Consider the following 22801-nt stretch of genomic DNA (forward strand, 5'->3'; position numbering starts at 1 on the left):
TTGCTTTTCTAGGATAAAGATTGCTTGGTTGTTTTATATTACTTAGCCAATTCTGGTTTAGGTTTGCTAATACTTTTATTAAATTAATTTTTCCTTGCTTCTATGTTCATGAGTGAAATTGTTTTATCATTTTCCTTTCTCATATTGTCCTTGCCCTTGTCCTTGTCCTTGTCCTTGATCTTTCTGATTTCTTTTATATCAAGGTTACATTAATCTCAGGAAGTACATTGAGAAACTTTTCCTGTTTTCTGATTGCTAGGATGATTTTTGTATGATTGCCACGATCTCTGTTTTGGTTTCACAGCTATCTGGGCTTGGTGATTTTTTTCGTGGTTAAATTTTAACAGCTGATTCAATTTATTTAATGATTGTAGGTATATCAGGCTTTTCTTGAGTTAGTTTTGGTCATATGTTTTTCTAGAAAATTTTTCATCTTATCAAAATTTGCAATCTAAATATTGACTATATCTGACATTGATTCTCTTTAAATTACCTACTTGTGTGTGTATGCCTTTTCTCTCTTTTGCTGCTTAATAAGTTTGGTCAGAGATTTTTAATATTAGCACTTTGTAAATATATATTTGTTTTCTGCTCTGTATAAATTCATATCTATATCTGTTTTTGTTTTCTGTTTCATTAGTTCCTACAACTATCTTTATTATTTCCCTCTTTAATTTCTTGAGATTACTCTGTGCTTTTTTCCTAATTTCTTGAAATATTTGTTCATCTCATTGGTTTTCAAACTTTCTTTCCTAGCATGCACATTTACTTTCTTCCATGAGTTGAGCTAGCTACATCTCAGTTTAGAGAGGCAGTGTTTTTACTGTCACTCAGTTAAAATATTTTAAATCCTATTATAATATTTTCTTTTTTTTTTTTGAGGAACATTATGTTTACTAGGCTCCCCCCTTCACCAAGTCCCCCCCACCAACCCCATTTCAGTCACTGTCCATCAGTGTAGTAAGATGCTGTAGAATCACTACTTGTCTTCTCTGTGTTGCACAGCCCTCCCGGTGCCTCCCCCCACATTATACATGCTAATCATAATACCCCTTTCTTCTTCCCCACCCTTATCCCTCCCTACCCTCCCATTCTCCCCAGTCTCTTTCCCTTTGGTAACTGTTAGTCCATTCTCGGGTTCTGTGATTCTGCTGCTGTTCTGTTCCTTCAGTTTTTTTCTTTGTTCTTATACTCCACATATGAGTGAAATCATTTGGTACTTGTCTTCTCCACCTGGCTTATTTCACTGAGCATAATACCATAGCTCAATCCATGTTGTTGCAAATGGTAGGATTTGTTTTCTTCTTATGGCTGAATAATATTCCATTGTGTATATGTACCACATCTTCTTTATCCATTAGTATTTTCTTTTAACATTTGAATTACTTAGAAATAGTTTATTTTAAAGTTTAAAAATACATTAGAACTTGGTGAGGGGGGGAGCCTGGTAAACATAGTGTTCTTCATGTAATTGTAGATTAATGATAGCCAAAAAAAAAATACATTAGAAATGCATTTAAATTTTTTCCAAATATGCAATAAATATTCTTTGTTAGTCCTCCTAAATTATCATGGGTTTTGGTTAGCAACTGTGTTAATTATTATTCTGATTTTTTTTTCTAAATGTCTGTGTGCACCTGAAAAGAATGTGTACCTCCTGTTTTTTCTAAGATCCTACATATTTCCATGAGCTCAAGCTTGTTAATTGTCAGTTTCATTCTTCTGTTTGCCTGTTTGATTTATCAGTTTCTGAGGGATGTGAATTAAAGTTTTCCTCTAATATTGTGGATTAATTTTTTTGATAAAAGGATCCTTGCACAGAGAGGCTGAGGGAAAATGTGAGTAGTCCCAGTCAGCCAGGCTGAGTCAGAGAAGGCTTTTCAGTGGAAGGGAGATCTGGCCCCCAGAGGGAAGAGGGCAGTGCCGCATGAGCCTTGGTTCATTCTTTCACTCAGTGAGATGGGGTGGGGGAAAGAGGTGTGCTGATGGGGAGAGTAAGGGTTAAAAACTTGGAGGAAGACAGGAGGCAAAGGAGATGTGGAAAGGATTCAGGGAAGAGAAAGAAAGGAATAATGAGAGATAGGGTATCTGTCACATGGAAGGTGCTCACTTTGTTGAATGAATGAATTAGTGAATAAGCAGATAGATGTATGTGTGTGGAGAGAGAGAGTGATGTGTGGAAATATGTAGGGTGTGAGTAGAGATTGGGAAGAAACAAGTGATACGAATAAAGATGGTGAGATAGAGTTGTGGACAGACATGCGGGAGATATAGGAGAGAGGTGAGGAAAGAGTTAAGAGAAGATGGAGATAGGGCATCTGGCATGTGGAAGGCACTCAGTGAAAGCATTGTTGAATAGATGGATGAACCTTGATGCAGAGGGAGGCCTGGAATGAATACTGAGAAGAAATCACACTATCCATCGAAGAAGTTACCTAGCAGTGAGAATTAAGAGGTAGGGAAAGATACCTGAGATATTTCAGAGGTATAATGGACAGAACTGGGAGATTGTTTGGATGGGGGAATTGAGGCAGAATGCAGAATAGGATAAATCGCAAGTTTTTAAAAAAAGTGACTGGGTAGATTGTTTCCATTCATTGAGACAGGAAATATAGGAGGCTGACCTGGTTTGGGTGGACAGTGATGATTTTGAAAAGCTCATAGAACATTCTGGAAGAGATGTCTAGAGGACAGTTAGGTATACTGGACTCAGACCTCAAGAAAGAGGCCTGAAGTGAAAGTGTAGACTAAGATGGAGATATAGATTGGGAACCTGACAGAGAATAAACAGTAGTTAAGACTGGGGCTGTGACAGGATTGCCTAGGTAAGCCCATGGGAGATGTTTAATGTTTGTTGAATGAAAGTGAGAGAAACAACTAAAAGTCCTCCAACAGGAGAACTGTGTGAAAGCACATGTGTATGGTACAGAAGTCTGGAGGGACTCAGGCCTGATTGCTTTTCTGTCCCTGTGAAAGATGAGGTAGGAGTTCAAAGTGGAACAGCTGCCACAGTGACAAGATCCAAGGTGTAGGTCATGTAGAGTCAAGGTGGTGGGTGGAGTGGACAAGGTGAAGCAATTATGAAATCATTGTATTGGAAAGGCATTTACAAAACATGTACAACAATGTTCATAGAAGATTTATTCATGACAGTAAAAAGGAAGGAAGGGAAGGGGGAGGAGGGAGGGAAGAAGGAAGGGAAGAAAAGAAAGAAACAAACAAACCAATTGCACATCATCAGGTGAGTGGATAAACATGTGGTATGTCCATATGAAGGAATACCACTCAGCAGTGAAAAGGAACCAGCTACTGATGCAAGCAACAACATAGATGGATCTCATAGACATTACACAAAATGAAGGAAGCCGGGTACATGAGTTCATATCATATGATTCCATCTATATGAAGTTCACCTACAGGGGTATAAATCAGTGGTTGCTTCTGGGAGGGCGAAGGGATTGACCAAAAAGGTTCATGATCAGAAATTCATATGGAACCACCAAAGACCCCAAATAGCCAAAGCAATCCTGAGAAGGAAGAATAAAGTGGGGGGGAATCTCACTACCCAACTTCAAGCTCTATAACCCAAACATATGGTCAATTAATACATGATAAAGGAGCCATGGACATACAATGGGGAAATGACAGCCTCTTCAACAGCTGGTGTTGGCAAAACTGAACAACTACATGTAAGAGAATGAAACTGGATCACTGTCTAACCCCATACACAAAAGTAAATTTGAAATGGATCATAGACCTGAATGTAAGTCATGAAGCCATAAAACTTAGAAAAAAACATAGGCAAAAATCTCTTGGACATAAACATGAGTGACTTCTGCATGAACATATCTTCCTGGGCAAGGGAAACAAAAGCAAAAATGAACAAGTGGGACTATATCAAGCTGAAAAGCTTCTGTACAACGAAGGACACCATCAATAGAACAAAAAGGTATCCTACAGTATGGGAGAATATATTCATAAATGACAGATCTGATAAATGACAGATATTTTGGTTGACATCCAAAATATATAAAGAGCTCACGCACCTCAACAAACAAAAAGTAAATAATCCAATAAAAAAATGGGCAGAGGAGCTGAACAGACAGTTCTCCAAAAGAGAAATTCAGATGGCCAACAGACACATGAAAAGATGCTTCACATCGCTAGTTATCAGAGAAATGCAAATTAAAACCACAATGAGTTATCACCTCACACCAGTAAGGATTGCCACCATCCAAAAGACAAACAACAACAAATGTTGGCAAGCTTGTGGAGAAAGGGGAACCCTTCTATACTGCTGGTGGGGATGTAAATTAGTTCAACCATTGTGGAAAGCAGTATGGAGGTTCCTCAAAAAGCTAAAAATAGAAATACCATTTGACCCAGGAATTCCACTTCTAGGAATTTACCCTAGGAATACAGCAGCCCAGTTTGAAAAAGACAGATGCACCCCTATGTTTATGGCAGCACTATTTACAATAGCCAAGAAATGGAAGCAACCTAAGTGTCCAACAGTAGATGAATGGATAAAGAAGATGTGGTACATATACACAATGGAATATTATTCAACCATAAGAAGAAAACAAATCCTACCATTTGCAACAACATGGATGGAGCTAGAGGGTATTATGCTCAGTGAAATGAGCCAGGCGGAGAAAGACAAGTACCAAATGATTTCACTCATCTGTAGAGTATAAGAAGAAAGAAAAACTGAAGGAACAGAACAGCAGCAGAATCACAGAACCCAAGAATGGGCTCACAGTTAGTTACCAAAGGGAAAGGGACTGGGAAGGATGGGTGGGAAGGGAGGGATAAAGGGGGGGAAGAAAGGGAGCATTACGATTAGCATGTATAATGTGGGGGGAGGCATGGGGAGGGCTGTGCAACACAGAGAAGACAAGTAGTGATTCTACAGCATCTTACTACGCTGATGGACAGTGACTGTAATGGAAGGGGGGAACCTAGTAAGCATAATGTTCTCATGTAATTGTAGATTAATAATACCAAAAAAAAAAAAGGTTCATGAGTAAATTTTCTGGGGTAATGGAAATGATCTATAACTCAATTGCAGTGTCATTTACATGGGGACATATATTTGTAAGAGATCACAAACTGGGCAGAGGAGCTGAACAGACAGTTCTCCAAAAAAGAAATTCAGATGGCCAACAGACACATGAAAAGATGCTTAAGATCTGTGCATTTTACTGTATGTAATTATATCTCTGTGTTTTAAAATGTCATTTGCATTGATATTAAGTTTTCCAGAGAGATGGCAGAGGTTGAAATGGAAAAGAATCTGGAAAGTCAGGTGCCAGCTCTTGGTGAATTCAAGGGAGGTTGGACAATGACAGCAAGAAGGAGAGACTGAAGGTGGTGGAGTTCGATACTAACAGACTCAGGGGAGAAGGTGTAGTCAGATGTTGAAAGTATAACCTGGGACTGCCAATTAGTTGAAGAATATTTATAAGGACTTGGCCAGAGGAGAAGTCACCCACATCTCACCCCTGCCAACACTTAGAGGAGAAAACACCAGGTGAAATGGGTCGCCTGTGCTGGGAATGCAGAGTCCCTTCTGTGTTTTCCCCTCTTTTAAGGTTCTGAGCTCTGAGTTGTAGTTTATTGGTCCTGACCACCCTCAAGCCATCCCACAACTGGGTGTTAAAGAAGTTAGACCCCAATGTATGTACATCCACTTCACACTTTTCTATTTGTTGCCTTTCCTCTCAAGTCCTTGGTAAAAGTAGTTTCTTTTGAAAAATTCCATCCTTGTGTCCACTGAGCTGATGAGCACAGCAGTTCCCATATACCCAGCTAAAGTTCCTGAGAGAGTCTCAGAGTTATTGGAAGGGGTTCTTGGGTCCATATATATGCCGGTAGTTATTCTAGGTGGACTTAAAAAAAAAACACACCTAAGTACTGTCTTTGGAATCCAGAACACTATTAGGTATTGGAAATCTTAAGTGGAGAGAGCCAGATACCCTTAAGTTCAGATAGAGCTATAACATCAGTCATCTGAGCCAAGGACTTGAGGGGATCTAGGGACTAACATACACTGAACATCCTGTCCAGTGGGGTCTGAGAGTTGACAGATGCTGTTCCTAGTTTACAAATATATGAGTGGTGGAAATAAGGACTCCAACTTAGGCTGACCTGACTTCTAAGCCGCATTGTCCTGGGACATGGAGTAGTGTCATGTGATTGTGTACTGTGAAAGGATGAAATTTTATCCTCAGACCAGTTGCCAATTCCAGCACCTTCAGCCCTCACTTCACTGGTGATAACCCCTCCTCTTTCCCCAAACTGTGGGCTTCTCACAGTTGAGTAGAGGAGACAATTTTCTCCACACTGACTCTCTGGGGTGCAGGTGGGCTGTTGATGGTACTAGGCAAGGTGGGACTGGGCAGAAGCTGAATAAAGGCCCTGTTGAAAAAGCCATCCTGTGGTGTGCTCTGTGACCACCAGGGGGCAGCCCTTGCCTTGCCATGGCACCTAAGTCCCACACCCTCTGGTTACTGGGCACCAAGGTGGCAGCCACTCCACTGATGGGGAATGGCTGAGTCATTCTTTCCTAGATTGTGTGGCTTGTGTACTTATCTAGGTGGAGTTAAGTAATTTGGTTAAGAGGATATAAGTGTGGTGGGGAGCAGGCATTTGAACCAAGCCTGACTCCAAGCTAGCTCTCTTAACTGCAAGGTAACTGAGTCCCCCCAAAAAAAAAACTCCAGCTCCCTGGAGGGTGGGAACTGAGGTTGGAAACTGCACAATCTAGGACTGTATATTGTGAAACAGAGGTAGGAACACGTATATAAAGAAAAAAAGTTGTAACCCAACATGTCTTTCTTTGATTTCTGTCTATAAAAATACATTCCATATCATGGAAATTTTGTAGTTCCTCAATAAATATTAGCTAAATAATGAACAAAGTAATAAATGAATGAGTTTATTCTTGTGAGTAATGTGGATACTAAGTCCGGCAGAGTGCACTAGGTAAAGCAAACCTCTGCAAGAGATGTACTCCTTTAATGGAGATCTGAATAGGAGGGAGCCCAAACTTCTTTCCACTGCACTGCCTGCAGCCGAACCACCCAGGTCAGCTGTCTAAGTAACTGGGTGGTTGCCAGGCAAATGCATCTTCCAAATGCGTCTCTAGCAACCTCCTGCCACCACCACTGATCAGCCTGCTTCTCCTAATCCCCTGATGTATAGAATTCTAGAGCAGCTCTGGGGAGCGGAGGGCCAGACTCTAGGAAAGGGAATGGATGGGGTGGGCCTGGGCGCTGTTGAGCCCAGAGGAGGGGAAGTAGGTTAGCTCTGGGCCCAAAGGGTTCCTGGCAGCTTATTCTGGGTTAAGAGTTGGTCTTGAACCTCAGAAGGCAGGGGAACCACATCCTGGTCTCACCCTCCCGCCTACCCACTCTATCATCAGGAGCCATTTAAGCTCCACCCTCCCCCTCAAACACTTAGGCAAGCTGTCCGCATGCTGCCCCCACCACCTAGTGACCCAGATATCGCCATCAGCGACATCCTCCCTCTTCATGGCCCCACACACCTGAGGTCCTTGGCAAGTGATATCTGAGCCCTGTGTTCATAGGAAGTCCTCCCCGCCATCTGGTGACCAAAGGCCTGCTTACAAGTAGCGGGTCACTCCTCTCCCCAGACCTTACTGCTCAGGTCCCCCTCGCCAACTGGAACACCCTCTGACATGGCCCGGATACTGCTGCTCATCTTTATCTTGGTCCATCCAGGTGAGAGGGCTTCTCCCAGATCCCTGAGGGGTATGGGGCTAGGAGAAGGGAGCAGGGAGGGGGCTGAACCTAATGTCCCAGGGGAGCAGTTTTCGTGTGGTGAGGGGGGAGTGGGGCCTGAACATTGAGCCCCGAGGGGAGTGGCAAGGAAAGGAGAGTGGGAGTAGGTGGGGCCCCCTGTACAGTAATTTTACTGGGTCATAGTCCCTCCAGGTCTCCCTGTCATCCACTGGGAGGGTCACTCCCAAGCTTCCATCCCAGAGCGCTTTTCTTCTCAGCCACCTTCCAAATAAAGTATAAAGAGCCAGTAAAAAGGGCTTGAAGGAAGGGGTCAATTTTTTTAAGGGGTCAGTTCTAATTTGATGAATTTAATAAGCCTATTAAACAAGGTTTATTATCTGTGGTCTAGATATAATTAAGAGTTTGGGAGACCTAATTAAATCTAAGGTAAGGTTCTTTGTAAAACTGATTTTTAATTAACTGAGAGATCTTAACTATCAGATATATCCATTAACTAAATTCAGTGCAGACTCCAGACCCACAGCTTCAGCATCAGCTGGGAACCTGGGTCAAATTCTCAGGCTCTACTCCAGACCCACTGAACAGAAAACTCTGGAAGTGGGGCCCAATAATCTGTTTTAACAAACACTCCAGGTGATTCTGCTGTGCTCTCAAGCTTAAGAACCACAAAATTAGAAAAATGGTAAATTTCACCAACTACAGAATTTAATCGGGGGTTTTAAAAATGGGTTTAATTCATCAATTTGGATGAGTTAAATAAGGATCTCAAGCAATTACAGAATGTAATTCTAGAAATGTGGGAGGTAGGGGTGCTAATATGGGGGCTAGGAGTGCTAATGCTCTGAACAGTAAAAAATCTGGGTATAACTTTGACTCCCTCCAAATTTAAATACTAATAGCCTACTGTTAACAGGAAACCTTAGGGTAACATAAACGGTTGAGTAACACATATTTTGTATGTTGTATGTATTATATCCTGTATTCTTACAATAAAGTAAGATAAGAAAATGTTTTTTCAAAATATCAAATATTTCCAGGTAATTTTCCAGTATATTTATTGGAAAAATCTGCATATAAGCAGACCTGTGTAGCTCAAACCCATTGTCGCTCAAGGGTCAACTGTATCAGCCACATCTTAGCCTGAAGATTTAATTAGTTAATGCTCTTTAACAAAAAACAAAGCAGCAAAGGTATAATATAAAATGTATTAGCACTAAAATACTACTGGGAATCATATAGTTAATGATATTAGTTTGCTAGGCAGCCACATTCATTAATGAGCTGCAGTTACACTGTGACAGTATATTCCAGGGAGATGTTACTAGTGAATGCAGCGGAAGAATGGTGGTAGAGGGAGAAGATGAGAGCTGGTATAGGAAAGAGTTTGAAAAACTGTTTAATAAGTAATGTTAAGAAATTAGGTTGGTAAAGAGGAAAGAATTTAATGAGGCACCCAAAGTACTTGCCCCTGTGGCCCTCTGTGGGTGGAGGGACAGCTGGAATAGTCTACTGCAAGCTTTCTCCTTGGAGTAATTGAGGAGGCATTTTCTACAGGTCTTCTCTCTGTCCTCCAGGATTCTGTGCTCTCTGGGTGTCCCAGCCCGCTGAGATTCATACCCAGGAAGGCACTGCTGCCTTCTTGCCCTGCTCCTTCAATGCCAGCCGAGGGAGACTGGCTATTGGCTCTGTCGCATGGTACCGGGACAAGGTGGCCCCAGGGAAGGAAGTGAAGAATGGGACACCCGAGTTCAGGGGCCGCCTGGCCCCTCTTGCCTCTTCCCGATTCCTCTGTGACCACCAGGCTGAGCTGCACATCTGGAATACCCAAGAGTGTGATGCCGGGGTCTATGTGTGCAAGGTGGAGGTGCTGGGCCTGGGTGTAGGAACAGGGAATGGAACTCTACTGGTGGTGGAGAAAGGTGAGGCACAGAGGGACTGTTCTCTTCAGCTAGAGGTCCGTCTCACCCTGGAAGCTGGGAGTACCTTACTTAAGGTCCTCTGCCCTCTGTCCCTCCATGAGCTTGTGCATGCTTCCTCCCCAGGGCCCTCCTTATCAAACCCTTTTTCTTCACTGCCTACATACAGGACCTTCTCAGCTAGGGGACAGCACAGTCCTCCTCCTCCGGGCTGGATTCTATGCCTTCAGCTTTCTCTCTGTGGCCGTAAGCAGCACCATCTATTACCAAGGCAAATGTGAGCTATGGAGCCAGGGCAATGGCAGAAGAGAGCTGGAGGAGGGGGAGACAGAGATCAAGAGGACAAGGAGGGCTACAGCACAGTGACTCCTGCCATCTCTCCACCAGGCCACTGTCACCTGGAAACACATTGCCACTCCTTGAATGGCCTCTGATGAGTGTGATTTCAGACCTCAGTGATCACAGCTCTCTTTAAGAGACTCCAATAAAGCCCTCTCTGCCCAACCACTAATTCCTTCTTATGAATCTCATGTATTTCTTCTTCCATTCTCCAGATGCCCCAATATGCCTCTCTTGGGGTCCCCTTACTCTTAACTCTCCCTTCTACAAAGTCTGGGCTAGAATGGTCTGAGGAGGGAGCTTCTCAGTCATCAAGCCTAGAGTCCCCTCCCACCACCATCCTGGGGCTCAACACACCCTCCTCGCCCGAGCCCAGGAGGCTGAGTCTCATTTTCCTGAGAAACAGGGAGTATCAGATCTGATTAGCCCTGCTTGTCAACCTTCCCATGCCAGCCAGGCTCATAGATAAATACTCTTTTCTGGTTTTCAGGGAAGCTCAGGTCCCTGAACACCTTTTTTCACCCAACATATCATGACTTGACCCCAGAGTGGATGGGAGGATACGTCGCTTAAGTTTTGATGGTGGCCACGTTGACCAGGGCTTGAGCTGGACTGAGGAGCCTGAGACACAGACGGTGGTGAGATCGTTGTCTTTACTGGGTGAACCACAGATGGCCCTGACCTCCCGCCTGGAAGAGGGAGGTCACTGGGGGTGCTCAGGTGGGTTTGTTCTTGGCAATGCAGGCGTAGTCGGTGCTGGGGTCCTCCTTGGAGACTTTCCTGTTGTTGAGGGTAGGCTCCTCCCGGCAGGGCTCTGGCAGCCTCAGCAGAGATGCATAGTGGAGCTCCTGCTCGGAGAGCTGGGCCTGGGGCCCGGGCACAAGGTGCTGGGGAGGAGCCCTCTCTTGGCCTTTTCCTGTGAGGCCCAGCACCCTCTCTCCCTCATTGCCTCCTCCGCTCCCACTCTGTTCCCACACTGCTCGGCAGCCTCTCTGCGGTCTAAACTCCTCTTCTTTTATTCCACTGCCCCTTCTCTGTGTTTCCCATCTCTCAAGTTCACCCCTCCTATTTTTATTCTCCTTTTCTCTTGGTTTCTCTGTGCCTCTTTCATTTTCTGCTTTTCTCTTGCACCATTCATCTCTGTGTCTCTCTCATTCCTTCCTCTCTTCCTTTGGTCTCATTCCCTCTCCTCTCTCTACACCATTTCTTTCCTCTCTCCTCATTTGCTTTCTTCTGCTTCTTTTTTTCTCTGACTTCATGCTCCTGCCTTCTCTTCCCTTGTCCATTTCTCAGCCCTCAGTCCCATCTTGTGCCCACTGACCCCTTCCCTGCCCTCAGACTCACCCAGGTCCTCTCCAGCCTCCTCACTGGAAAAAAAAGCAGCAGCTTAGCAGCCCTCCCATTGCATCTTCCAGCTCCTCCTCCCTCACCCCCCACCCCCAGGGGGTGTTTCCTCACCAGCTGACTTCCCTGTGGTTCCCGTGGCCCAAGTCCTGGCCTCTCTGGACACTCTCCCCTTCCCTCTCCCACCGACTTCTACCACCTTCCTCACCCAGAGCGTGTGCGGATGGCTGGGGACTTCTGGGAAAGTAGGAAAGGGTGTGGGTGGGGCCACATGGGGCAAGGCTGTGGGGTGAGCGAGGGAGGAGAAGGTAGGACTCACCTCTCCGCTGGGTCCGACACAGGCAGGCGAACAGAATAACCACAGCCAGGAGCAGGAGCCCCTCCAGTACCAAGCCCCCATATAGATAAGGGCATATACCTGCAGGGAAAGAGGTAAATCGCAGAGGCCCTGCTTCTCTCTTCAGCTTACCCATCTCCTGGTTGGCCATGGGTGTCTCAGCCCCTCTCTCCAACTCTTTGAGAGACAGAAAAACCTACTGAGATTCTTCATCCCAGATTGAGTCGTCTCACTCCTACCAGAGGTATCCAGCCCTCATCGGCGACCTTACCCATCCCCAAGGCAGCACACCCCTCAGAGGCTTCCCACTGCCATCCTGCTGTCCTGGGGCCTCCTGGTGAAGTCACTTTCCTGCCCACATCAGCTGGTCCCGAGAGGCCCTGGCTACCTACTCATGAACAGCACGCACCACTTTTGACCCATTATTCTCTCTGCACCCACAACCATCTCTGTGCAGAGGGTTACCTTACCATTATTCTGTGTCTCACAAACTGCCATTAGGTCAGGCACTGAAGACTGGCCTGGAGGTCAGGAAACTTAGCCCTTGTTCTGCTGGGCTAAATGGCCTGGGGTGAGTCACGTGCCTCAAGTTCCTCATCTGTGAAGTGCAGGGCCCTCTGTTACAATCATCCCATTTCCCCCACCCTGGGCTGAGGAGCTTCACTTATGTGCCAACCCAGAACCGGGCACTTTCCCTTCATCACTGCTAATCCCTACAATGTAGGGTATTTATGGTGCCCATTTTCCTGGTGAGGAACCTGAAACTCAAGCCTGGACCATATAAGGACATCCAGCCCAGAAGAGCAGTGCTGAGGTTCAAGGCCAACTCTGCCTAGCTGCAGAGCCCACACCCCTTTCCTCTGCCTGAGGCTGGCCAGGTGGTTCAGAGGGGCATCTCTAGCACTGGATAGTTCTACGTTCTGGTGAGGGGGCTGATGGAGGAGCAGGAGCCAGGATCTGGAGTGTGTGGGGGGACTGGTGGAAAAATAGGAGTGGTGTCCAGTGCTGCCTGGGAGCTGGGGCTGCTCCCTTAGAGCGACACAGGAGAGCGGGCCCTAGTTGACTGGTGTGGAAAGCCACTTCCCACGGGCAGATACAGCTGGGGCCGAAGTGGGACAAAGAGGAGTGTCAGGGGCCCCATACTTCCCCTCTACTTCTTCCCCATAACTTCCTGCCCTACAACCACTGGTTCCTGTTTGAGGGCAAAGAGGAGGCTGCTGACTTAACCTCAGAGCCAGAGACCAGGGGCTGGAAGCTGAGATCCTGTGTTCAAGAGGAATGCTGGGGTGTGTGTGGAGGGGATGGGGACCAGAAGCACAGGTGGAGAGGAGGGCCATCAGGGGCAGTGGGGGTAGAGGTGGATTGTTTTTAATTTCTCTGGAGAACAGAGACAGAGGCAGAGCTGAGGACTGCCCCAGAGTCTTGGGAACCTCAAAGCTGTATCCTCCCTTCCCTCATCTTTGCCTCACCTCACTCTGGGGTGTGACTTCCACCCCCATCCACATCCCCTGCCCCAGTTTCCTTGACCAGGGGCCCTGCTTTCTCCCAACTTATCCAGAGCCTGTGGCCTGTGAGTAGATAGACGCCAGACAGGCCTGAGCTGCCTGGGTGAAGAGAAGTGTTGCCATTTCAGATGTTACTGCCTCTGCTCTGCCTTCACTTTCTCCCCCAGCCTGGCTCCCCAGCATCACTAGGAGAGGAAGTTACGCTTTGAGGGTTACGGTTACAACATCGTTCCTTTCAGACTCCTGGAACTGTAAGTTAGCCTGTAATGCCCCTCAGCTCCAGCCATCCTATTGATCGTGTGTGTAATCAATGAATGTTTACCTCCTGGCACCTTCCCTGATTAATTTTTCCCCTATTACCCATCACACTGCCTTGCTGAGACCTCACAATTTTGGTGTATGTGTATGGGCGTATTGGCAGGCTCCCATATCAGACTGGGAGCTGTGGTGTTTTGATGGTAGCTTGCCCAGTGTTCTGGGGCTGAATCTAGCAGGATGCTTGGATGACTGATTAACAGGACAGTCAGAGGCAGCCAGGCTAGGTCTACATGAACCTTGCTGTTAGATCTAGGACAGCAAGTTGATGAAAAGGTGGTGCTGGGAAGAGAGGTGTGGGCAATCCAGGTGGATTCTTACAGGAGGTAGCATTCTGATGTCAAACACAAAAGTTAATAAGGGCAGTGATCCAAAGCCCTCCAGACAGAAAGCTGGACAAAGGCCTTTTAATGGCACCGTCATGGAGAGGGAGATGGGTTTTAGAGAATCGCACACCCAGTCCTTGAGGAGGGAGAAAACTAGGGAGCTCCTGTGGAAGCAAGGGGTGGGTGTGGAGATCTGGTGCTGGGTCCACATGCATTTGCATTTCCTTCTCCAAATTTAGAAACTTACTTCTACTTCCTCCCCATCCTCCAACCCACAATGTTCCCTATGCAGCATACTCAGTAGAATAATAGTCAGGTTTTTTTTTTTCCACATTTTATTATTGAAATGTTCAAACAGAAAAAAGTTGAAAGAATTGTACAGTAAACAAATATCCCTACCATGGATTCTACAATTAACATTTTCCTATATTTGCCTTATCACATATCAATCCACCTTGTTTTTCTACACCTTTCAAAGTTGCAGATATTAGCACACTTTATCTCTAAACCCTTTACCATGCTTATCATTGACTTGAGTTCAGCATCCATTTCTTTTTGTGGGGTGCTGAAGAAGGCAAGATTTGCATACATTGAAATGCACATGAGGGACCATGCATGAGTGTCCACTCTCCACCCGAGTCCATATGCCGAGTCCAGGACTCAGTTTTTGAACTGTGTTGTGGTCAAAGCTCTGGAGTCAGACTGCCTGGATTCAAATCTTGACTCTGCCACTACTGTGTGACTTTCTAAAGTTCCTTAAGTTCCCTGTGCCTCAGTTCCTTGTAGGGTTTTGTCAGGATTGAAGTAATTATTATATACACAGTGTGTAGCTCAGTGGCAGGCTGCTGCTTATAAATTAGCTAAATTATTATCTAAATTATTATCGCTGAACACAGAGATGCCAAAAAAAGGGAGATGATCTGGGACCACCTACAACTTCCTTGGACCTGGTCTTTCCTCCTTTCAGCAGCCGCTGCACTGTTTACCACGGCATTCGTTGGATCCTTGTTGCTTTGCTTTGCTTACTCATTCATTTGTCTTTCCTTCAGTTATTCATAAACACTTAGGGAGCACCTACTAAATGGATGGGGCTCATTCTAGACTTAGAAGCTCTTTGAGGGTGGAGGCGGAACTCATCTGCCTACACTCTGTGTAGCTAGGCAGGGAATGCTCCTTTCCATCCCTCCTCAGCGAGTCAGTAGTCAGCAGTGAGACTGAGGCCCCCTTCAGCTGTCATGGCTGTGGACTGACTTAACTCTCCTTTCTCGCCTAGCTCTGGGGGCTAGGGGTGTGCAAGGGGACAGGAGGAGGTCAGTTCAGTGTGGGGGCACATTCCCCAGGGCCCCAGTTCTTGTCCTCATATGCCAGACCTTGACCCCAGGGACATGGAAGCAGCCCTCCCTCCAGCACCTACATCTGGGATGTAGAGAAGGCTGACTGCCCTGGAATCTGGAGTTCTGTATGTCATTGCTGCTCTGCTGCCTGACCTTCTGCAAGCTACCTTCCCTCCCTGGGTCTCAGTTGCCCTCCCTGATGAGCCAGATGTTTAAGGCCCCCTCCAGGTCTACCCTGAAAGCCTATCTCCTCACCCCAACTCCTTCCCCAGTTCAGAGAACCCAGGCATACAGCTGCCCCACCCTAGCTCTGGGTAAACAGGAAGCTGGGTGAGGGGAGCCAGGGTGTGCGGAAAGTCCCAGCCAGGTGTGTGGGTCTATGGGGAGGGGGTAGCCCCACCCCTGAGGTATGAAAGCCCCCCTGCCTTGGCCTTGGCTCAGTCTCAATGGGGGCACTGGGACTGGAGGGCCGGGGTAGGAGGCCCCAGGGTAAGGGCTGCCTCCTGCTGGCTGTGGCAGGAGCCACCTCCCTGGTGACCCTGCTGCTGGCTGTGCCTATCACTGTCCTGGCTGTGCTGGCCTTGGTGCCCCAGGAGCAGGGAAGACTGGTGAGTGCCTGCAAAGGGCCTGGGAGGGCTGCACATTACAGATGCTCACTTACCTCTGGCTAGGCCTGGGGGTCTTTTGCCTCATCCTGCTCAGCTGGCTTGGCTGTCCCTGGTGGGGATATCTTGTCAGTCTCTTCGCTGGCTCTTTTCAAGGTCCTGTGATGCTGTTGGGTCCTGATGTCTCCAATCCCATTCCTGGTGGCCTCTATTACCCCTCCTCTTCCCAAGAGGCCTCTCTCACCCTACAGAGGCCTGCACTGTCTACTCAGGCAGGCCTCTACCTCTCCACCCGAGTCCATATGCCTTGCTAGCTTTCCCTTCCAGGGAGATCTGTGCTGGCCATGGGGCTGGTTGGAGAAACCTCAAGCCTGGAGTTTAAGTCTATGTTAGGAGGGGTGGCTTTGCAGCAGCTAAGACTGAACTCTGCACACTGTGATCCCACTCACCCAGGTAGCGGGGACTGCTGATCCAGGAGTGCAGGCCCAGGCCCAGCAGCGATCAGGTAAGTGCAGACCATCTCCCTCTCCCCGACTCCACTCCCTCAGAGATGCCCAGCTCCTACCCATCTGCATCCCCAGATACTCTCTTCCTCCACGAATCCAGGTGCCCCATCCCTGGATGGGGGACCATGCATGAGTGTCCGTTCTGCTGCCAATCCTGGACTCTTCTGCCCTAACAGGGTCCCAGGAGCTGCCAGAGAACGAGGCAGAAACCGATCTCAGCCCCAGGCTGCCGGCTGCCCACATCATAAGTAAGGATCTCACTAACTTGAAGAGTCCACGGGTGCTAGTTCTGCTAGCACACAATTAGGGTCCCTTTGCTCTGTTATTGCAATGCTTACTTTTCCACCTGTTCACCACCGCTCGCGCCGCCTTCCCAGCTTCTTGCTTCCCTCCAGGAGCAGGCAAAACCCGGCCTGGATCTCCCCAGCACAGCGCTCCGCACCGCACACCCAGGTGCCCTCAGTCTCCAGCTTACTCACGGCAGAGGTAGCACCATTGCCCCGCTCCCCCTCCCTGCTCGGTTCTTGCAGCGGGTTAAAAGCCCCCCACTCTCCCTCATGCCCACCTCCCCGAAGTCTTGGGCCTGACTCCCTCGGGATCAAATTCCCAAGAGCAGACAGGCCCCTTTCTCCGCAGGTGCTTGGACCAACCGTCAAGGGATAGGCTGGGAGGCGAAGAAAGAAGAGGCGTTTCTGAGGGGCGGGACGCAGTTCTCGGGCGCCGAAGGGCTGGCCCTCCCCCTGGACGGCCTCTATTACCTCTACTGTCACATCGGCTACCGGGGCCGGGCGCCCTCTGCCGGCGGGGGCCCTCCGGACCACTCGGTCACGCTGCGCAGCCGGCTGTACCGGACGGGGGGCGCGTACGGGCCCGGGACTCCTGAGCTGCTGCTCGAGGGCGCCGAGACCGTGACTCCGGTGTTGGACCCGGCGGGGAGGCACGAGTACGGGCCCCTCTGGTACACGAGCGTGGGGTTTGGCGGCCTGGTGCAGCTCCGGAGGGACGAGAGGGTGTACGTCAATATCAGTCATCCCGATATGGTGGATTATAGGAGAGGGAAGACCTTCTTTGGGGCTGTGATGGTGGGGTGAGGGCCGCCGCGTTCCCGGGAAAACGACTGCATGGTGGGGATGTGTGAATCATTCCAGATGTTGGGGACCCATACACCAGGGCCCCGCAGCTGTGAGGAAAATGTTAAGAGTTTGTTTGGAAACTGATTTTGAGCCTGATAAAAATAAAGAATGTAAAAATTAGGGCTGCCAAATACAGATATTGAGAGGTGAATATGTCTTAATTTAGGTACACAAGTGTTGGTGAAATAGTCTGTGTTTTTCTGGTCACTTGAAACAATTCATACCACTTTGTATGGCCTCTCCTCCCTGGGATGGCTGGCTGCACGTCTCACCCACCCCCTGCCTCTGAACTGCTTTGCCCAGCATGGGGGAAATTGGAGGGTAGAAAGCAGGGATCTCCTCAAACCCATCTCCTGACCCGCAAAGCCACATGGGCAGCCATCTAACTGGACCTGCACTTTTCCAGTTAGAGAGAGGGCTTATTACAGGGGAGGGGAGGGCCTAGCTTCCGAGAAAACCTGGATATAGCAGAGGCTGGAAGACCCCTTTAGCCACTACCCCCAGTCAACTTTTCTGAGGAAAGAGCCCCAGCTCACTGGGCAGGAGGAGAGGAGGCTGAAAGAGACTTGGAAAGGTGTTTGAGAGAGAGAAGGATGGGGTGGGGCTAGTGCCCGAGGGCATCAGAAAAAACCTGGGGAGGAGGGAGGAAAATCTGATGCCACCTGGCCTTGTCCAGGCTGGGAGGGAAAGTCCTCACCACTTGTTCACACTTCAGGTCCCCTCCCCATTAGTGGGCAAGTGTGGGGCCCTGGGGTGAGTAACAGTAGCCCCCTCATACCACTATGGACTTTCAGACCTAGAGGGGAACCCAAGGCCCTATCTAGGTCATCCAGTGGGTCACCCCACACAGTTTCCCCTGCCTGGCAAACCTGGCAGGAAGGAAAGCCTACCTTTTGAGCTCAGCAGGGGCTCCCACGCTCTAGGTCTCCATTTCTGATTCCCTATTTGTCCTTGACTCTGTATGCAGAGAGCTTTCATCAGAGGAAAGGGTGCTTTTCTCTTTCCATTTCATCTACCTCCTATCCCTCCCCTCATCATTAACTCAGAAAATCAGTGACAGCTGGCATGTGGGCTCTTCACTCATATCTCATACCTGTTTTAAAATGTTCTTCTATCTCTTCAATTCTATTCTCTGAGAGGTGGAAAGGCTGGGGGCTGGGTAAAGGGAAAAAGCCTGAATTTACTGAGCGCTTACAGTGCCAAGCACTAGGCTAGGTGCCCTGAGGTAGTTGGGATTCTCTATCCGTGCTGTATGTGGTGTGTGTTCCTATCTCCATTTGATAGGTGAGATTCAGAAAATTTGCACTGTTTGAATTTGCATGGTTAGGACAGGACTGGCGGGGGTGGGGTGGGGTGGGGGTGGGCCTAGGATCAGGCGATCTGGAGCCCAGACGCCTTAATGTCTGGAAGTCCCTTGGCTGTGATTCAGGTGCCTGAGAATGTGGCCCTTCCCAGGCTCGCTCTCAGGCTGCAGCAGCCAGCCGGAAATCTCACCTGAGCACCTGAGCTGCAGGACTTCCCCGCTAGGGTTGGAATTCCCAGGGTCGGAAATTCCAATACCCTGAGGGGGAGGTAATTAAGTTCAGGTGCCAATTTCCTGGGGGAGGGGCACATTCGGCTGGGCTTTGTTTTATGCAGGGTCTCTAGAGCGCCTGTAGTCCAAGGAGTGGGGACTCGGTCTAGGGATCTTAGGCCCTGTGTAGAGAGGACTTAAGGGGGTGGCCTCTCACCCTCGCAGAGAGGCAGATGCAGAATTAATTCCAACAAAGAGACCATGTTTCCTTTCTAAGCACATTTTATTTTATTTCTCGCCACTGACCAGTAGGGCGGTTACAGACACAACTCCCCTGGGGAGCAGAGGTTCAGCGATGTAGTGACAGTCAATCACCAAATCAGCATTATTTAGACAACTTGATCAGATAAATATTTTAAAAAACTTAAGCAAAAGGAGGCACAGAGGCCCGGGGGGCCAGATGGGAACAGCCTACAGTTCAGCTCCGTTTTCACAGAAAACATGTCTGAGCCAAGGCAGCACCTATGCTGGGTTTCCCAGGATGCCCTGACCTCCTGAATAAATACATTCATCAGTAAATAAATAAATAATAAATAAATAATAAATAATCACAAGTGCAAACATAAATAGAGGGAGCTGGCCCTGAAGGGGAGGGGCTGGGTTCTCCATCTCAGTGAAGAGTCTGGACATTTGAAGAAGGGAGGCCTGAGGTCCACTCACACCATCTTCTCAAGGGATGCTCTGAAGTGTTCCAGCCAGAATCAAAGGTTCCCTGGCCCCCACATTCCAGGTATCCCAGGTTGCATTCAGGCATCCAAGCCTGGGACCCTTGGTAAGTTCTGGAAGCCCCAGTTTGAGTTCTGGGTGGTGGCCAGTGTCCCAATGTCCAGGTCACCCATCCCTCCATTCTAGGTTTCTAAGTGTTGTTTAAAGTTCTAAGCTTGGGGCCTGGCCCTGAGCTGCGAATTATTTTTCTAAGCCAGAAGGGAATGAAGGGGTCTGAAGGAGTGGATAACAAAAGGATTGAGATGGGAGAGGATGGGAGTCCCACCCACTCACAGGGCAATGATCCCAAAGTAGACCTGTCCAGACTCCGCAAAGTCAAGATAGTCAGGCAGATTGATCTCAGCGCTGAGTCGATCATCCTTCTCCAGCTGGAAGACCCCTCCCAGATAGATAGGCTCATACCAGGGCTTGCCCTCAGCCCCCTCTGGGGTCTCCAACTGGCAAGGGCTCTTGATGGCAGAGAGGAGGTTGACCTTGGTCTGGTAGGAGACGGCCAAGCGGCTAATGGTGTGGGTGAGGAGCACATGGGTGGAAGGGCAGCCTTGGCCCTTGAAGAGGACCTGGGAGTAGACAAGGTACAGTCCATCGGATGGCACCACCAGCTGGTTGTCTGTTAGCTTCACGCCATTAGCCAGGAGGGCATTGGCGCGCCGGCTCAGCCACTGGAGCTGCCCCTCAGCTTGGGGGTTTGCTGAAGGAAGGGAGAGAAGGAGGGAGGGATGAGTCAGTGTGACCCTGTCAGTTCTACTCTCCACATCCTGGCCCTCAAGTTCTGCCCACCCCCTACATCCGGTTCCTGTCCCCTCTGCCTGTCTTCCCACATCCTATCTGGCTTTGAGGCTCTGAGTATCCTTCTCAAGACCTGTTCTGTTCTTCCACCCTCCCCTTGAGCTCAGTGAACTTTTCAGTGTCTCCCAGGTCTGTCTACCCTCGGCCTGGGTTCAGCCCCCAAATCCTGTCCCTCCGTGTTTCATCTGCTTCTTCCGCTGGACACATCCTCAGAACTCTTACCTACAACATGGGCCACTGGCTTGTTGCTTGGTGTTTGAGAAGATGATCCTGAGGAGGAAAAGGGGAAAAAAAAGTGAGATCCTTAAGCTTCCCAGAAAATATCCAGCTATTTTGACCTCAATTCCACTTCCCCCAAACCAAAACTCTAAATTTCTCCCACGGCTTTCATCCCAGGACTAACCCCAACCCCCACCTGAATCAAGAATTAGGAGGCTTTGGAAACACTTACTGAGAGTCTGGGCCAGAGGATTGAATATCTGGGGGCCATTCAGTAACTGTTGGGGAGAAGAAGGAAGATTAGCATCACAGCAAGTCACCCCCAAAGCAGAAAGAACTGGTCTGCTAATCTAGCTTGTATACTCTGCCCTGTGTGTCTAGTTTTCTCTCTTCATTTATCCACTTATTCATTCATCTATCTATCTACTCAATAACACTTTCACTGAGTACCTTTCACATGCTAAACACCCTATCTCTGTCTCTCTCTTTCTGCTTCTCCTCCCTCATCATCTCTTTCATATCACCCACATCTTTCTGTCTCACCATCTTTATTTATATCACTATTTATATCTTTATTTATATCACTTGTTTTTTCCCTATCTCTCTCCCACAACCTACATTTCTCTACACATCTCTTTATATATCTATATCAACTTCCTCATTCATTCATTCATTCATTCAACAAACGTTCAACAAGCACCTTCCGTGTGCCAGGCACCTTATCTCCCTACCCTTTTCTCTCTTCCCCCACCTCTCTCCGTATCTCTTTCTGCCTCCCCTCCCCATCTTTCCCCATGTTTTCCGTCCTAACTCTCTCATTGGCACACCTCTTTCCCTCACCCCATTTCTTGCTCTCCGCCCTCACACCTGCCCCATTTCTCTCTGTGGGGGGAGAATGAGCCACGGCTGGCAGGGCACTTACCTCTTCTCTCTGGGGGCCAATCACCCCAAAGTGCAGCAGGCAGAAGAGTGTGGTGGCTCCTGCGACAAGGAGGAAGGAGAAGAGGCTGAGGCACAAGCACCTTCTGGAGCCCTGGGAGCCTGCTGCCTTCTTGGGGAGTGCCTCCTCGGCCAGTTCCACATCCCGGATCATGCTTTCAGTGCTCATGGTGTCCTTTACAGAGGAGCTCAAGTCCAACCGGAAGATGGTGAGGCCTGGGGCAGTGTGTGTTAGAGGGAGAGAATCTGCTGGCTGCTTGCTGGGTGGGTGTCGTCTGAGAGGTTATTTCCAGGGGCGTCTGGAGTTGCTTCTCTCTTTTCTGGCTGGTCCTCTGATGGCCTCGCTGAGGGAGCTTCTGCGGGCTGGGTGTGCAAACAGCTGTATTTATAGGCCTATGGGGCGAGAGGGCGGGGAAAGGCTTTCATTCAACCAGCGGAAAACTTCCTTGGTGGAGAAACCCATGAGCTCATCTGGAGGAAGCGGGTAGTGGGTCCAGCACCTTCTGTCTCAGTTTCTTCTCCATCATGGGGGCGGGGGTTTGGAAAGTTGGGGACACCCAGGCATCAAGGATACTTCCCACCCTCCCCATTTGGATTCTGAAGAGGGCTTGCAGGGCCAGCTACTGCTGTGTGTATAGGATCCTGGAGGCTGGTTCCCCTCAGTTCCCCTCTGTCCCCTAGTTCCCACTGTCTCCATTGCTTTTGGAGATCTCCAGGCCTATGGCCTGTTTCCCTCTGATTTGCTGACAGGACTTATGTAGGGGTAGAGCTCTAAATGGGAGGGGCTTCATAAAACTGAGTCCTTGAGGGGGAGAAAACTTGGGGGAAGATGTATTTTCCCCCAGGGGTCCTTGGGGGAAAAGGATCTAGGGGAAGGGTCACTTGAGGCTGGGTGCGGATGGGGCCTCTGGAAGGGCTAGTAGGAATAGTAGGGACAAGCCTCAGACAGCCCCAGAGGGAGTGAAAGCAGCCCTGGGAATTCACAAACCCTACCAGGGCAGGCCTTCTCCTTTCATTCTGATCAGGACTCAGCAGTGCTGGTTTCAGTCTTGGCTTCCAAGAAAATCTGAGGCCCTGATTTTTGCATGAAGCTCCCACCCCTCAGTTCCCCTATGTGTGGCCAGGTACC

The 22801-nt window shown here is 48.5% G+C and overlaps 4 protein-coding genes across 13 annotated transcripts; 2 read left to right on the forward strand and 2 right to left on the reverse strand.

Annotated features, from left to right (window-relative positions):
* The first annotated feature begins 7223 nt into the window (after positions 1 to 7223).
* On the forward strand, positions 7224 to 10730 carry NCR3 (natural cytotoxicity triggering receptor 3). Of its 3 annotated transcripts, none has more exons than XM_036875605.2 (4): positions 7224 to 7745; positions 9341 to 9685; positions 9852 to 9959; positions 10512 to 10730. In XM_036875605.2, the coding sequence occupies exons 1-4, from the start codon at positions 7703 to 7705 to the stop codon at positions 10592 to 10594; spliced, it is 579 nt and encodes a 192-aa protein (XP_036731500.1). In that variant the 5' UTR covers positions 7224 to 7702; the 3' UTR covers positions 10595 to 10730. The 3 variants fall into 3 exon arrangements, with proteins under 3 accessions (XP_036731500.1, XP_036731501.1, XP_036731499.1); XM_036875606.2 differs by lacking the exon at positions 10512 to 10730 and adding an exon at positions 10070 to 10470 and having other exon boundaries at positions 7227 to 7745; XM_036875604.2 differs by lacking the exon at positions 10512 to 10730 and having other exon boundaries at positions 7235 to 7745; positions 9852 to 10460.
* Positions 10661 to 16472, reverse strand: LST1 (leukocyte specific transcript 1). Of its 6 annotated transcripts, none has more exons than XM_057493617.1 (7): positions 16237 to 16472; positions 15844 to 15899; positions 12173 to 12300; positions 11685 to 11783; positions 11480 to 11602; positions 11366 to 11388; positions 10661 to 10887 (listed from the first exon to the last, which is right to left on the reverse strand). In XM_057493617.1, the coding sequence occupies exons 3-7, from the start codon at positions 12198 to 12200 to the stop codon at positions 10738 to 10740; spliced, it is 423 nt and encodes a 140-aa protein (XP_057349600.1). In that variant the 5' UTR covers positions 12201 to 12300; positions 15844 to 15899; positions 16237 to 16472; the 3' UTR covers positions 10661 to 10737. The 6 variants fall into 6 exon arrangements, with proteins under 6 accessions (XP_057349600.1, XP_057349599.1, XP_057349601.1 ...); XM_057493616.1 differs by having other exon boundaries at positions 10661 to 10908; XM_057493618.1 differs by lacking the exon at positions 11480 to 11602 and having other exon boundaries at positions 10661 to 10908.
* LTB (lymphotoxin beta) lies at positions 15616 to 17544 on the forward strand. 3 transcript variants are annotated; one of them, XM_036875600.2, is made up of 4 exons: positions 15616 to 15790; positions 16241 to 16292; positions 16470 to 16541; positions 16930 to 17544. In XM_036875600.2, the coding sequence occupies exons 1-4, from the start codon at positions 15629 to 15631 to the stop codon at positions 17382 to 17384; spliced, it is 741 nt and encodes a 246-aa protein (XP_036731495.2). In that variant the 5' UTR covers positions 15616 to 15628; the 3' UTR covers positions 17385 to 17544. The 3 variants fall into 3 exon arrangements, with proteins under 3 accessions (XP_036731495.2, XP_036731496.2, XP_036731497.1); XM_036875601.2 differs by lacking the exon at positions 16470 to 16541; XM_036875602.1 differs by lacking the exons at positions 16241 to 16292; positions 16930 to 17544.
* A 1659-nt stretch (positions 17545 to 19203) lies between these two features.
* Positions 19204 to 22061, reverse strand: TNF (tumor necrosis factor). The gene is made up of 4 exons (XM_036875644.2): positions 21656 to 22061; positions 20966 to 21011; positions 20737 to 20784; positions 19204 to 20416 (listed from the first exon to the last, which is right to left on the reverse strand). Exons 1-4 carry the CDS (start codon positions 21839 to 21841, stop codon positions 19995 to 19997), a joined length of 702 nt encoding a protein of 233 aa, XP_036731539.1. The 5' UTR covers positions 21842 to 22061; the 3' UTR covers positions 19204 to 19994.
* Between the last annotated feature and the right edge of the window lie 740 nt (positions 22062 to 22801).

Source organism: Manis pentadactyla, chromosome 16, assembly GCF_030020395.1.
Source record: "Manis pentadactyla isolate mManPen7 chromosome 16, mManPen7.hap1, whole genome shotgun sequence".
Classification (NCBI taxonomy): Eukaryota; Metazoa; Chordata; class Mammalia; order Pholidota; family Manidae; genus Manis; species Manis pentadactyla.

Bases quoted from the DNA above. Each gene is read 5' to 3' on its own strand.
- NCR3 (XM_036875604.2), top strand. From the start codon at position 7,703: ATGGCCCGGATACTGCTGCTCATCTTTATCTTGGTCCATCCAG. The intron at 7,746-9,340 runs GTGAGAGGGCTT...TCTGTCCTCCAG, and splicing joins CTTTATCTTGGTCCATCCAG to GATTCTGTGCTCTCTGGGTG. The intron at 9,686-9,851 runs GTGAGGCACAGA...GCCTACATACAG, and splicing joins TCTACTGGTGGTGGAGAAAG to GACCTTCTCAGCTAGGGGAC.
- TNF (XM_036875644.2), bottom strand. From the start codon at position 21,841: ATGAGCACTGAAAGCATGATCCGGGATGTGGAACTGGCCGAGGAGGCA. The intron at 21,012-21,655 runs GTAAGTGCCCTG...TCTCCCCAACAG, and splicing joins TTGGCCCCCAGAGAGAAGAG to TTACTGAATGGCCCCCAGAT. The intron at 20,785-20,965 runs GTAAGTGTTTCC...TTTCCTCCTCAG, and splicing joins TCCTCTGGCCCAGACTCTCA to GATCATCTTCTCAAACACCA.
- LTB (XM_036875600.2), top strand. From the start codon at position 15,629: ATGGGGGCACTGGGACTGGAGGGCCGGGGTAGGAGGCCCCAGGGTAAG. The intron at 16,293-16,469 runs GTAAGTGCAGAC...CTGCCCTAACAG, and splicing joins CCAGGCCCAGCAGCGATCAG to GGTCCCAGGAGCTGCCAGAG. The intron at 16,542-16,929 runs GTAAGGATCTCA...CTTTCTCCGCAG, and splicing joins GCCGGCTGCCCACATCATAA to GTGCTTGGACCAACCGTCAA.
- LST1 (XM_057493616.1), bottom strand. From the start codon at position 12,200: ATGGCAGTTTGTGAGACACAGAATAATG. The intron at 11,389-11,479 runs GTGAGGAAACAC...TTTTTTTTCCAG, and splicing joins AACCACAGGGAAGTCAGCTG to TGAGGAGGCTGGAGAGGACC. The intron at 10,909-11,365 runs GTGAGTCTGAGG...GCTCCTCCCCAG, and splicing joins GGAGGCTGGAGAGGACCTGG to CACCTTGTGCCCGGGCCCCA.